This window comes from Arachis ipaensis, chromosome B3 (genome assembly GCF_059453495.1).
Source record: "Arachis ipaensis isolate K30076 ecotype BB chromosome B3, ASM5945349v1, whole genome shotgun sequence".
Classification (NCBI taxonomy): Eukaryota; Viridiplantae; Streptophyta; class Magnoliopsida; order Fabales; family Fabaceae; genus Arachis; species Arachis ipaensis.
The window spans coordinates 145,278,881-145,292,706 of NC_142438.1; the positions used below are offsets into that span (position 1 = coordinate 145,278,881).

General features: G+C 36.6%; 2 protein-coding genes across 2 annotated transcripts; one reads left to right on the forward strand and one right to left on the reverse strand.

The window, feature by feature from the left end:
* The first annotated feature begins 271 nt into the window (after positions 1-271).
* Positions 272-4,056, forward strand: LOC107632113 (CCCH-type zinc finger family protein). The gene is made up of 3 exons (XM_016335763.3): positions 272-745; positions 1,629-1,739; positions 1,856-4,056. The coding sequence occupies exons 1-3, from the start codon at positions 614-616 to the stop codon at positions 3,710-3,712; spliced, it is 2,100 nt and encodes a 699-aa protein (XP_016191249.1). The 5' UTR covers positions 272-613; the 3' UTR covers positions 3,713-4,056.
* A 1,522-nt stretch (positions 4,057-5,578) lies between these two features.
* TOM3 (tobamovirus multiplication protein 3) lies at positions 5,579-9,840 on the reverse strand. Its single transcript, XM_088508102.1, has 11 exons — positions 9,325-9,840; positions 9,058-9,148; positions 8,910-8,962; positions 8,725-8,817; positions 8,552-8,623; positions 7,872-7,944; positions 7,730-7,775; positions 6,985-7,048; positions 6,822-6,875; positions 6,660-6,737; positions 5,579-6,057 (listed from the first exon to the last, which is right to left on the reverse strand). Exons 1-11 carry the CDS (start codon positions 9,517-9,519, stop codon positions 5,965-5,967), a joined length of 912 nt encoding a protein of 303 aa, XP_088364228.1. The 5' UTR covers positions 9,520-9,840; the 3' UTR covers positions 5,579-5,964.
* Between the last annotated feature and the right edge of the window lie 3,986 nt (positions 9,841-13,826).

The following is a 13,826-nucleotide window of genomic DNA, read 5'->3' on the forward strand; positions in this document are numbered from 1 at the left end:
TTTATTTTATATATAAAAAAATAAATAAAGGAAGTAAAAACACCAATAAATTAGCTCTAGAGTAGAGAGAGAAAATCAACAGCCAATAGAAAAAAAGGTAAGTGTTCCGTTACACCTTTTTGTTGAGAACATCGAAATCGAATCATTAACCCCCAACTGAAACAAAATCGTAAAAAATATGAGAGAAACACAATCCATCATAATAAAAGCACATACAACTGTACAAAGGGGTAACAACTAATAACAAAACTACAAAAGCACAAACATAGACACAAACACGAACCCAAGACGCAAACCAAACCAGGCCAAACCCATACCTCACCACTTTAGCTTAAAGCCCATCACATTCTTTCTCTCTCTCTCTCTTTCTCTCTCTCTCTGTTTCAGTGTTTCTCTCTCTCTCTCTCTCTAGTTCCTTCTCTCTCCACCCCAATTTTGTGTGGCGGCTCTCTCTCTAGTTCTCTTTGTGAGATTTGGATTGGATCCGTCTCTTCGCTCGAAAGGGTATCCGAATCTACCTCCTTTTCTCGTATTCGGTTCGATCTCTCCACTTTCTTCCCACGATCTCTGTTGGGGTGCTTTGCGACCCTCAAATTCAGCCACCACCACCGCGATGGTTGCTCAACACCCTCAGCCTCAGCCTCAGCCACAGCCACAGCAACCTCCTTCGTCTGCACAAGACGAGGCTTTGAAGAGGAACACCGATTGCGTCTACTTTCTCGCATCTCCTTTGACATGCAAAAAGGTCCTCTTTCACACCCCTTCCTTTTAATTTTCTAATTCAAAACTAGAGGAAAAAAAAAGAGAAGGAAAAGAATTTTTTTGTTTACCTTCTTCTCTCTCCGGGAACAGGTTCCTCTTCTCCAAATTCTGCCTTTTTAGGGTTTCAGATTCGTGCAGTGTTTAGCGATTTTTATTTTCTTATGAATCTCGATAAAAAAGGAGTCTTTAAATTTTTGTTACTTAATTGGAATCCCAAACAAATTTCCCAAAAGTCGTTATTGTTGTTGGCAGTTATAAAGAATTCTGTTATGTTATGTTACATGTTCGAGAAAATAAATTCTGTTAATTTTTTTCTCTTTTTCTTAAAAAAAAAATATTAGATTAGATGAATTGTGGGGATCCAGGTGGAAAAGTATAAGAAACATATACGATTGGTTCAAATAAAACTTTGCTGTTTTAGTTTAGTCTGGCCTTTGTGACAATATATGGGATTATGTTCTGATAGCATTTGAAAGCAAGCATTTATTAGCTTAGTGGTTGAACCTTTTAATTAAAGTAAAGGTATGAAACACAATTACCTGGCAGTGACGAGTACATGTGAGTCATCATGATAGATTAGTCTGCAAAAGTGTCCTGTTAGTAAGGTTTTTGTTCACTGGAGTAGCTGGGCTTTGCCTTTTGAGATATTTTTGAAGTTGTTATCGTTAATTCCGTTAGTCAAAGTAATTAATTGCCCACGCTTATGATTATTTGGTTAAATCCTTATTTGTAATTGTGCAAATTATGACTTTTATTGGAATGTCTGCGTGACTGTGATCTTTTTATGCTTTATCTTATGTTAACAGACAAAGTAGCAGTTATCTAGAATCCATGATTTTGATTTGCTGTTTTCTTCATTTGAACAGGGAAATGAATGTGAGTACCGCCATAGTGAGTATGCTCGGGTAAATCCTAGAGATTGCTGGTATTGGTTGAATGGAAATTGCTTGAACCCCAAATGTGCTTTCCGTCATCCGGTGAGTGTCTATGTAGACAATCATATAATGCTTGTTAATATGTGTGCTATTTTCAATTTTCTCTGTGTTATTTTTTTTTTTATTATGCTTCTGATAACTCTTGTTTTGACGTGCAGCCACTTGATGGCTTGTTAGGTTCACCGGCAGCCACTGCTGCTGGGCCATCTGTTCCCTCGTCACAGATTCCAGCGACGCCTGCAGCACCTGCAGCGCCTTATAATTCTACTAAACAAGCTGTCCCTTGTATTTTCTTTCAGAAGGGTCTTTGCTTAAAAGGTGACAGATGTGCTTTCTTGCATGGGCCAAATCCTACTGCTGGTAACAAAGCTGTTAATCAGGTCCCAGTGTCTAACCAGGGAACTGAGACTCCAAGTCTTAAGAAGCCATTTGGCAGCAGAGATAAAAATGCACAAGAAAGGAGAAGCTCCCAAGGAAACATTCCAAAATTAGTTGGAGGTCTTGAAATTAAACCTTCCCTAAAGGTCGAAACTGCTCCACAAAGAAATAATTTTGAATTGGTGAAGGAGAAGCATGTGGCACCACCACCTGCAGGATTTGATGATGAGGCTTCAAGATTTAAAATGAGAAGTATTTCCCCAGTGGCTAACGGGCCTACTGCTGCCCGTTCAAATCGACTGCATCAAGTCCGTATGCCAGATGATAATAGTTTCCACAATGGTAAGGACAGTGATGAATTCCTCAGAGAATCCTCTCCTGGATTCGATGTTCTTGTGGCTGACGAGCTTAGAAATTCTGATTACTATCATGGGGAAGATGAATTTGGTAATGCAAGAGGTCCAGATGAAAGGAACTTGGATTCTTTGAATGATTATGACTTGGGGCATTCTGCTGATTATGGTTTAGCGCGTGATATTGATCAAGAAAGATTTCGTGTTCCTCAATCCTACGACTCATATGATCACATGCAGGAGCCATACGCTTGGGAGCAGCATAGAAAGGCCCCGGGCCATTTAGAAAGGAGGTCTCACCGCAGATCTGATAGTCCTGACAATGTAGAGGTCTCAGATCTCCGACATCGTTTATCTAAGCGCAGGAGGGTTAACGGTTTGAAATCTGTTGTCTCTAATGACTTTGACAGCCATGGTGATCAACAAAGTCACCAGTTCTCCTCTAGGAAGGATTCGCATCAGTTACCTTTGAATGATCGCTTCCGAGGCAGAATAAAACTTCCAGCAAGTGGTGCCGATGATAACCCAGAGAGGGAATCAGACAGAGGAAGAATTAGGAGCAGATTGTCAACTGGAAGGTTGCCAACCCCGCACCAAGGAAGGCTCCAAGACAGAATTAAAGGAAGGGTGCAGGATGATGAGAGGAGAAATTTCAGGGAACGATCAATAGGGAGAGAAGCAATGGGGGACAGAAGTGATTTTTCCGGACCTAAAAGCCTTGCTGAACTTAAGAATGGGAGGAGCTCTGAGTATAAGGAGCATCAATCACTGGGAAAGAGGAAGAGTCTAAGGGAACAGTCACAATCAGAAGGTGATTTTCAGTTTGATGGTCCAAAACCTCTGAGTGAAATTCTGAAGGAGAAGAGAAGAGTTGGAGCTGGTGTATCCTCACAGAGTGAAATTGTTCATAGCTCTGATGATACAGCTGTCACAAACACGCAAAATGGAGCATTGCCTGAGGCCAAGGAAGGTGCCAAGAACCACTCACTAATTAATGAAGAAGAAACCAAGCTTCAGGACACTGATACAGCTGGAAGGGAGATAGATAATAATGAGGGAAATCGTGATCAGTCGTATGAGGATGGAATGATCTATGATGAAGCTGCAGAGGAACAGGAGTATGAAGGCGATGATCAGAGGGATGGAGAGTATGATTATGAGCAAGTTGACGAGGGGGAATATGATTATGAACAAGTTGATGAGGGAGAAAATCCAGAGCAAGAATACATGGAGGATGAAGATGGGGATGACTTTGCTAAGAAGATTGGTGTGATGACTACATAATTATGGAAATGCTGAGGAACTGATGGAACATCTGCACTTTGATATGAATGTGGTTCTGGTGGATCTCAACTTATCTAGGTCTCTCCCTCTCTGACTGAGCAGCATTTCTGCTTAATATTTGCTTGTAGAAGTGGGATATCATTATCGTTTTTGTTTTGCTTTTTCTTCCTTGTATTGATCATTAATCTTTTCTTTTCTATTTTTTCACTGTGTTATCATCTGATTGAGTGGACACTTCTATTTAAGCAGTGGGCATTTTGCTTATGCTCTCTGCATACAAGTGTCATGCAGAGTGCAAGCCTGTAACTTAGAAAGTTAATAATAATATTCGAATTCACGCCACAGTTTTTCCTGTATCTTTGTTATATTGTGTAGTTTTTCCTGTATCTTTGTTATATTGTTACACGTAGTGCTGTTACGACCTGGACCTGGGAGAGAAACCCGAAGCGGGTAACAAAGCAAAAAATGAGAGTCAGCTGTAATACATTGCAGCCAAGATTGAAGCTTATTTTAGCGGATACAAGCCCCTTAAGATCTTCAAATTGATTTGTTAATTGGGATAATCCATGCGATTAGACCTTGGTCCACAGTATTCGGCCCTAACCAACTCAGAAATGGGTCTAAAATGTCCTATTAAAGGGTACTACGGAATACCAACGCATGGATGAAGGTCTGGCTCTTAACTATCTCTCCCGGATTTAATGCTTGGGAGGGTCGCCTACTTTGTGCCTCTGCAATACCCGAGGGAGTAGTCATTGGAGTGAGTAGTCATTGGACTTCCGACCTAATAGATACCCTAGTACAAACCAAAACAAAAAAAGAAGGGTACTTAGAAATTCACCAAAAAAAAAAAAAGATGCATCTATGATCCATTGGCAGTATAAAATATCCAACTAGACTCACAATATGACTTTAAGCTGTGAAGGTTAAAGCTCACCAGTCACCACTCACCAGTAATGAGAGTTTTTTTATTGAATGAAAATCCAACAGTATTATCGTATAACTCCTGTTACGCTAATCTTGGAATTTGTCAGCAAACATATATATTCAATTTGAACAGAGATTACGTTTTATCAAATATACAAAAATCATGGACCACGCACTCAACTCTCCTTAGAATACACAAAGCTGCCTCTAGTAAGTAATTTGTTTGTTGTAGATGGGTTACGTGCTTTCCCCGTGGACAGTGCTGTATACGAAGCGTGGGTATAGATGTTCAGTTAGAAAAAGAACAACCTAAGATGAGTTTGATTAGGAAAACACACTTATTTATGCACCAATAATTTTCGCACTAAGTGTGGCAGCAACTTTAACCTCGATTTCTGTTAGTGTCCACTAAGTAACCAATAAGATTCATCCACATTGTTTCGTAACAATTAGAACCGAATCTTATTCATGACATATAACAGAACTCGTAGGATTTTCAAACCTACCATTCCTAGGTTAACCAAGTCAAACCAAACATTCAAGTTTGGACTGGTTGATCTTCGATATTAATACTAATTGAAGACGGAATCATAGGCCATGTTCCAATTTCACTAGAACACAGTGATTCCTCGTCAAGCTATGGCCTCAGGATCACGCGACCAAGAGCATGCTTCCAATTCATGGCATCATCAAATTCCGGCAAAATATGAATACCGGTATGAATTCTTCGATCTCCTTTTGTTCTTATACACACTGAAATCCTTCTGTTCCATATGGTATGAAACATGTTGAATGTTGAGATTCTTGTTGCTACTATTAATCATTCAAACATGTATAGTAATTTCGAAAAGGAAATCTTCATTATGCTCAGCCTTGTTAACCCCTTGCCCAAAGTAAGATTAAACTTTCATACAAGGAAAGAAAGGTTATGTAAAGGAATTGACTAAAAAATCAGAGGAACAATTAATTTCAACAACTGGAGGCAGTTACAAGACTTGAACTCTATTATACAATACATCAGCGTTCCCTTCTCCCCAAATGGTTGCTCATTAATGTTAAATCTCCGAACCTCAACGAGCAACCAAATTCACCTAGAAACAACAAATATCACATATGTAACACAGCTCAACACGTTCACCGACCCATAAAATGTCACTTCAAAATCTACAAACCTCATGGGAGAACTATAAAGTACATGATATTAGCTTTGTCATTCAACATAGAAAAGATTGAACGCCCTCTGGAAGTTATCCTTCTAGTGTGAGAAACATCCAGAGAGCCACTAATGATGGCCTGACTAGGTTTTATCCGTATTTTCAAACTTTTCAACGAATTGGGTGGTACTGTGTGATACCACGCTTGGGTGGCAACTTCCTCAAAATGAAAAGGACCAAGGAAGAAGGTAATATTTCCACCAACTGCAGCAAAATTGTGAAAAAGACAAAGGGGTGTTAGTTGAAAGACCAATATTACAAATACCCGTTCAATAGATTAAAACCCTACGAGACCAAGTTTCCCATTTTTCACAAGTATTTCAAAAGCATGGGGAAAACTGCAATCATTAATACAAACGGGCATCAGGGTAACAATCAATGCTCTCAATAAATAAAAATAAAAAATAGAGGGGAGGGGAGGGGGAGGGACAGAGAGAGAAGAGAAAAAGAGAGAAAAAAAAAAAGGGGAGGGGGGATCAGTCTTTCATGGATTATCCGGTTTCAAAAATCAAATGGGATTTTTGGCGAAATTGCAATAACTTTATTTTGCACCTTGCCAATTAGGTTTATTTGAAAACAATCTTCCCACGAGTGAGCTCAAAACTCAGGTAGATTAACCAGAAATGCATCAGTCTGACAAACTCAGGCAGGAAATATGTCCAACCTTTCAAAAAATGAGCTCAAAACAAGAGTGTCCAGAGGCATAAAAAATGGATCCACATATATAGCGAGTTGCAAGCACAAAAACAAGGAATAATTAGAAACATGGCAATTTAAGGACCACAATGAAATATAAACATACTAACCAAGTAATAGATGAAGTTTAGGATGGGATGGTACAGGACATCAAGGTCAGCATCTTCGTCAAATGCATCAAAGCACATCTAACACAATAAAAAAAAAGTTATCAAACCCAATTTGAAGATGAAATCAACAAGGTACATAAAAGAAAAAAAAAAGGAACTGACCATAACACATCTGACAAGGAAACATGAAAAACATATTGTGGTCACATAGCCAACCTGCAATAGAAAGATCAGGTAGATTAAAATCCTGGAGAAGGGAGAGAGGGATGGAGGAAAGGGAAGATCTTAGTGGATCTAGGAAAATTTTCATTGAAAAACTGCATACCTCTTGCAGCTTCTTCCGTCGACCTTTGGATTCAACAGGAAAGCGTTGCAGCATCAAGAATAGTCTGTCAAAGAACAAAATCAGAAATAGGATACAAAAACTGGATGGAAAACAAGATTTAAAGTTGTATACACACAATGCAAATACAAAGATGATGTGCAAAATATAATCCATAAGTGTCTTATTTGGGCAAAATAACTTTTATGGTTAATTTTCTTCTAAATCCCTTCTTCCTGTTCATTTTCCAAACAATCAAATCTTCATCCTCAACAAAACCATTAGGAAATTGAAAGCCCTTCTATAGTCAAACATTTTTATTAGAACTGCAGCGCTCATTGGATCAACACATACTATTTGCAACATCTGTTGTGAAACTTAGTTTTAGTCTCAACATCTGAATCCATTTACCACTTATTTCTGTATTGCAAAGCAACTACTTCCTGAAGGAACAATTGTTTGCGTTAATTAGCAAAGGCCATCCTACTTCATAGCTTTGGTCAAAGAAAGGAAGAAGTTTCTGAAGCAGATCCTTTATTTCTTTTTATTTGGGTTAATGTCCAGTTTATCCAGTGTTTTGGCATATTTGGTTGGGAAAAATGCACTCATATTGACTGGTTGGATCTTAAAGCACAAGCCTCTCCATTAACAGGTTAAACGGCCAGTTTTCTTTTGAAAACATTGGTTATAATGATCCCAAAATCCTTACCACGTCACATCCAGTTGAAAATTGGAACAAATGGTTTACCTTCCACCATAGAGAAGAAAGCCAAGGGCTGCAAACAATGAGACTCCTGTTGCAAAATATATGCACCCAAGAATATTAAATCATGATCGATAAAATACTAAATTTTATTCTTTTTGGAGGTGGAGAACTCTTAACAACTAACCTGCAAAGAACACCTTAGACAGGATGAGCAGCACCCTAATAGGTTTCCACCATAATAACAACCATAAAGCAAGCTGAAACACAAGAAGGGGGAAGAGTTATCAGTAGCTTCAGAACCTAGTCAACCTGAGAGTAGCACCTATTTAAAACCTCAAATCAATGTTTATTGATCATCAAAACTGATGACACAAAGTTCAAAACATTTAAATCTCAAAGGTTATTAATTTTAAACCTTTCAGTTGCAAAGATTTACGTGCATTACTGTTAGATAGTTCAACTAGCTGACTTCCAACACATTTTAACTACAGCCATCCCTAATGCCATTCATCCATAGGGCTAAACTCCTAATTTTCCTCCAATGATTTTTATAAGAGAGAGAAATAATGGGGGCGAGGAATAACAAGTAACTTGAGGGATGGCGAGCTTATATTTTGTCAAACAGGAGTTGGCACATTTTTTTATCTATTGAGAAAAAGTTTGGGACAGGTCACGCTGAGGATAGGGCAGACTGGCCAATCTTAACAGCTAAAACTGTAGCTTCCATGTCAATTCTATTCTTTACTTCCACTGAGAAATAGAAGCAGAAAAAGGAATAGGGTCGTATAAAACTATGGCCCTCCTATAATAAAAGCCAAACCTAGTGCACTGAGCAGATATAAAATCTTGAGCAAGAGTTTTCACCTGAATAACGTAAACTACAGCATTAATTGAATAGAAACTTGGTCTGAGTCCATCAGTAGATACTGCACGTGCCTACAAAACATTCATCAAAGCATGTAAACACCAATCAGGTCATTGAAATAGAAAAACACAACGCCATTTAAAAAGGGCAATCAACGTCAAATCAAACTTGCCTGGTAATAAATTTCCGCCCAGAAGAGAACTAAAAGTGCATAAGTTGTGAAGAAAGCAAGACTTGGCATGTCTAGCAAGATATGTTGAACAATCTATACACCAAAAGCCTGACCCATTATTAGATGCTATAATTATGAGAATTCACATTATGTGATTATGAAAACAGCTGAAATAATTCATTCACCTCTGGCTGAAACTTCTGCACATTCCGACGGAAGACGAAAACTAAACATCGAACTGCAGAACCAGAAAATAGCATGCATTAGCCCACATAATAAAAACTAATCAAACTATAAAGAGAAAAGAGATTTTCAGAATTGAATGATACAAACCCCCATTCACCAAAAAATTGAGAAAGTGAAAGACCTTCTGCGTCGTCCATCCATATTCCGGCACCCTCAATTGTATCCGAACGAGTTGAACCTAATAATTACAAACAAAACAAAAAAAGTAACTACGATAATTAATAAATAATTTAATAAATCTTATATCTGAAGGAAAACCCTAACCTAACCGATCAAAAATCGAGAAACCAAAAAGGAATAGGTTGTTTCGTGCGCGTGTGTGTATGAGAGAGAGAGAGAGAGAGAGAGGAATACCAGCGCGACGGCGCCTACGATGCCGTAGAGGACGGCGAGGATGTGGAATATACGATCCTGCCAGACAGAGGATGCGTTGATGTCGTGCCACCAGTTCGACGACGACGACAACGACGATTTGGTCAGGTTAAGGGCGGCGGCCACCGAGAACACCGCCGTGGTCGCCACCTCCGCCGGCACGCCTCTGGCCACCATGGGGACGGAATGGAATCTTCTGTACACGGAATCGGAAGGGGCGCTGGATTTTTCTATGATGAATGAAGAAGAAACCAGAATGGCACAACCTAATCAAATTATTCAAATTGTATTTTTCTTTTTCTTTTTTGTTTTTTAATAATTGATTTTTATTTTGCTTTGTGGACAGAGCCGGCGGGAGCCGAGAGGGAAATAAAGGGAGAGGGCGCACCTATGATGGATTGGTTTTGGTGGTGACCGGAGGTAGCCGGTTTGAGGTCACTGTTCCCTATGTAAGAGAAACCGATATCCTAGCATAGCGGTGCCCACACGTAATCATTTATGCAACTCTCGCCATTTGCTATTATTTTGTTTTATTATTGTTATTTTTGGGTATATTATTACTAGTATTATTTTATTTTATTTTATTTTATTTTATAATGACAAACACGTGGTTATCCTGTACCCGGTTTTATTTTTGTTTGCTTTATCTACCTGTCTATGTATAAAAATAAAAACAAAATTGAAAATGCTACACGTATAATTTTTTTATTTTTTGAATGAAGATTGGATAATGACTTTTTTTTTTTATTTTTTCCCCTTAAAAAGTGAAACTTGATCAACTAGATTTTGAGCAAGTTGAAGGTAATCATGAAAGGAATTACGCATTTACGCATGTAATGTAATCGTGCTTAAACCCATGACCATGATGTTGAAATGTGGTCAATTGTTGAATTTGTATGAAATGGAAAATTTTATCTTTAGAAAGATAGACTCCCAAAAATGACTCGAACAGAAATTAAAAACAGTGATATGAGTATGACTGATTTGGTAAGGCAAAAAGGTATAATTTGCCGAGCAAGAAGATCAACTGAAAGCTATAGTTTAGATTTTAGAATCTCATGAGACATTAAATGAGCTTGTCCAAATTTCCTCATCTGCATAACTGCATTGGTTATGCGATTCAAATCAAATTGATTATTTAGCTTGAATAGTGACTCAAACAATTAATCTTCATGGATAGTATATTCATAATCATAAATATTTGATAACTAAAGAAAATCAGATAAAAACAGTCATAATTTATCTTATTTAACATTTATTAATTGTTGTAATAATTAATTAATACTAAATAAGACAAGTTTAGTCTTTTTTTTTTATCTACTTAGTATTATCCATTCAGAATATATTGATAGATAAAGAGTTATTACAAACTAGTACTATTTTAAACATTTATTATTTGAATAAATTCAATACAGTCTTTCAGAAATTATTTTCAATATGAACAATATTTGTGTTATGCAGTTATATTTTATATTTTATCATGGTGTGTTATGCCATAATATAGAATTACAATATTGTCTGAACCAACACACATGTAATAATGTTACCTGCAGTGGAAACATAAACGAAGTGAGACGCATATCGAGTTAACCTCGACATGGAGCCAGCGTATTGCAGTAGGTAGTGTAGAGATTCCTTCTACATAGCTTTAATTTATCGAAATAGTTTTTGCTTTTTGGCCAACACGATTAATACGTGTTGTTAGTGTTGGCATGCAGGAACCATGGCTGCTCCGGAAACACGCGACGTAACAAAAGATGGCTTTAAAATCCTCCCACCCGAGCTCCCTCCTGAAAGTGTTAGAGTTTAGAGAGTTTAAGAAGTAAAGAGTTCAGTGTCTTATTGAACATATTTAATGTATTTAGCGTGATTATACGTTGGAGACAGAATATATGATCAACTATTTGGGTCAATATAATTTCATAAGTTTATTATTTTTGCTAATTTAGAACTTATTATTTGGTTAATATCTTGAATGTAATTATTTTGGTTAATATTATTATCAGCAATACTAGTATAATTAATTATTTGATTTATTTTTTTTAGACTTTCTGTGATGATAATACTGTTATTATTTTTTTATTTTTTGTTATAATTATTTTATTTTTTGTTATTATTTTAATAATTATTAATAAATTTATTTTTTAGATATGCTGTAATTTTTTTTAATTTTCTGCTATAATATAATATTTTAAATTTATTTTAATTATTAAAATTAAAAAATAATATACATACAAAAAAGAAAATTTTTGAAATTCTCTGTAGTAATTTTTTATTTTATATTATAATATTATTATGTTATTTTAATTTTTAATTATTAAAATTAATAAATAATATAAATATTAATAAAAATATTCAAATTTTTTGTAATTATTTTTATTTTATTCTCTGTTATAATATTATTATTTTATTATAATTTACATTTGTATGTACTAAAAGTAATAATAAATATAAATGTTCCGAGAGTTACTTGAAATTGGGTTGTATTTTAGTCTGAACGTGAGGTTCAGGCTCTTTCTGTGGCAGCATTGAACTTGTATAGGAGCCAATGTGTCGCCATCCGAGTTCCTCGTGAGGAGGTGAGGAGTGATACCTCCAAGGGACTCCGATGCTTAAGTTAGCAAGGGTTTAAAGTAGGTTTTTTAGTAGATTGGGCTCGAAGAATACCTGAAGATGTCAATGTATTTATAATAGAATAGATAAACACCTTTTAGAGTAGTTCCACCTTTTGAGGGTGGATTATCGTTCCCTTTTATTAGGGAAGTTATTGAGATCTCCTTCTAGATAAGTGGGACATATCTTAGGAGTTAGTTACTTATTCACATAAGTAGAGCTGAACTGTCACCGTCACGCCCAACCTCTATGAAGTTGGGTAAGTGTAGTAGTTGGATCTCTTGAGTGGGCTTCTATTCATTTTGGATGTGGCTATGTTTTTTGGGACAGGATATGAACAGTGTCCCTACTTAAGTCTGAGCTTTTTCGAAGTCAGACTCAAGCATTTGTAAATCAGACTAGTCTCTTTGTAGATGTAAACATTAGATCGGGCAAACCGCCTTCCCTGGGGCTAGGTTGGGTACTTGACGTATTTTAAATTTGAGACGTTATGTCTTTTCACATCTTGCACATGTTCCTTTACAGTTACTTTGGTAACCGCGCGCCATAAATGAGGGGTTTGTGAGATTACTTTTTTGCCCCTATTGTCTTATAAATATTCAAACTCTTCTCTTTCTCTTATTTTTCGCTTTTGACAGAAACATTTGTCCTCTTTATTTTCTCACTTAGATTCTCCATTCCTCTTTTGCACTTTAATATTGGACTTTCTACTTGGCAATTTTCTTCATTCATTTGGAGGTTTTTTTTATCTTCTGTATATTTATTGTTCAAGTGCCCTTCTTCGCATTTCTTCAAGGTTAGCGTCTTTACCCCTTGTCTCTGTATTTATGTTTTGAACTATCTCGTTACTTCACGTTTTATTTGTTTTGAGATTACTATGTTATTTTTGAAAATCAAGCCTTGAAAAGTTTGTTTCTGTTCTTGAACTTGAATTTCTGGAATCTTTAAGTTGTTGTTGTTGTAAATGTAGTCGTGGGGTTATACTCCATATTGTCCTCAAATGGTATATTTTTTATCTATTAAAAATGACACCTTTTACACATTTAGAAATGCTATTTCTTGGTATTCGCGAGGTTGTACGAATCGTAACGTTCCTTCATTTTGCTGAAGATGACACGACCTCTTTGGACTTTTTATGTTGTTCTGCCTAGTTTGCCGACTTGTAGTGATAATTTTTTTTATTATATTGTAGGTATAGCTTTTATGTCTAAGTTAGTAATTCACAATATGTCTTCTAAAGTCCCGTCCGACCTGACTTGGATAGATATATCTGTACTTACTCCTATCCTTATTATTGATAATGAGTATGTTGAAACCTTTCGTAGGCATCATAGGTTATGTCTAAGTCAGAAGGATGAGAGGAACTATGAAATTATGGTTGCTGACCCTGAAGAGAGGGTCTGTTTTCCCTGACTTTACAGGTTGGATCGCCATTTCATCTACGTGTATGATTATTTTTTCACGAGATTAGGAATTATCCTTCCTTTTTCTGATTTTGAATCCAAGATTCTTCAATTCTGTAATGTTGCTCCCATTCAACTTCATCCTAATTCTTGGGACTTTTTGAAAATATATCAGCTCCTTTGTCAGGAACTTGATGTCCTTCCTTCTCTTAACGTTTTCTTTTATCATTTTGTCCTCACCAAGCCTTTCACCTCAAAGAAACAGAGCTGGATCTCTTTTCGAGCTGTCCAGGATAGGAAGGTATTTACCATTTTTTTATGATAATTTTCATGGCTTTAAGAATTACTTCTTTAATATCCATGTTATGGAGGGTGTCTGACCTGTCTTTCTAAGTGAGGGGGATGAGCCCCTTTTTTCTTTGTATTGGGAAGAGCATCTTGTGATAGTTAAGTATAACTTGAATGATT

Coding starts and splice junctions, on each gene's coding strand:
- LOC107632113 (XM_016335763.3), top strand. CDS start 614: ATGGTTGCTCAACACCCTCAGCCTCAGCCTCAGCCACAGCCACAGCAA. Junction 746..1,628: donor CTCCTTTGACATGCAAAAAG/GTCCTCTTTCAC, acceptor TCATTTGAACAG/GGAAATGAATGTGAGTACCG. Junction 1,740..1,855: donor AATGTGCTTTCCGTCATCCG/GTGAGTGTCTAT, acceptor TTTGACGTGCAG/CCACTTGATGGCTTGTTAGG.
- TOM3 (XM_088508102.1), bottom strand. CDS start 9,519: ATGGTGGCCAGAGGCGTGCCGGCGGAGGTGGCGACCACGGCGGTGTTC. Junction 9,149..9,324: donor TCGTAGGCGCCGTCGCGCTG/GTATTCCTCTCT, acceptor TGTAATTATTAG/GTTCAACTCGTTCGGATACA. Junction 7,945..8,551: donor CTGTAGTTTACGTTATTCAG/GTGAAAACTCTT, acceptor CTTGTGTTTCAG/CTTGCTTTATGGTTGTTATT.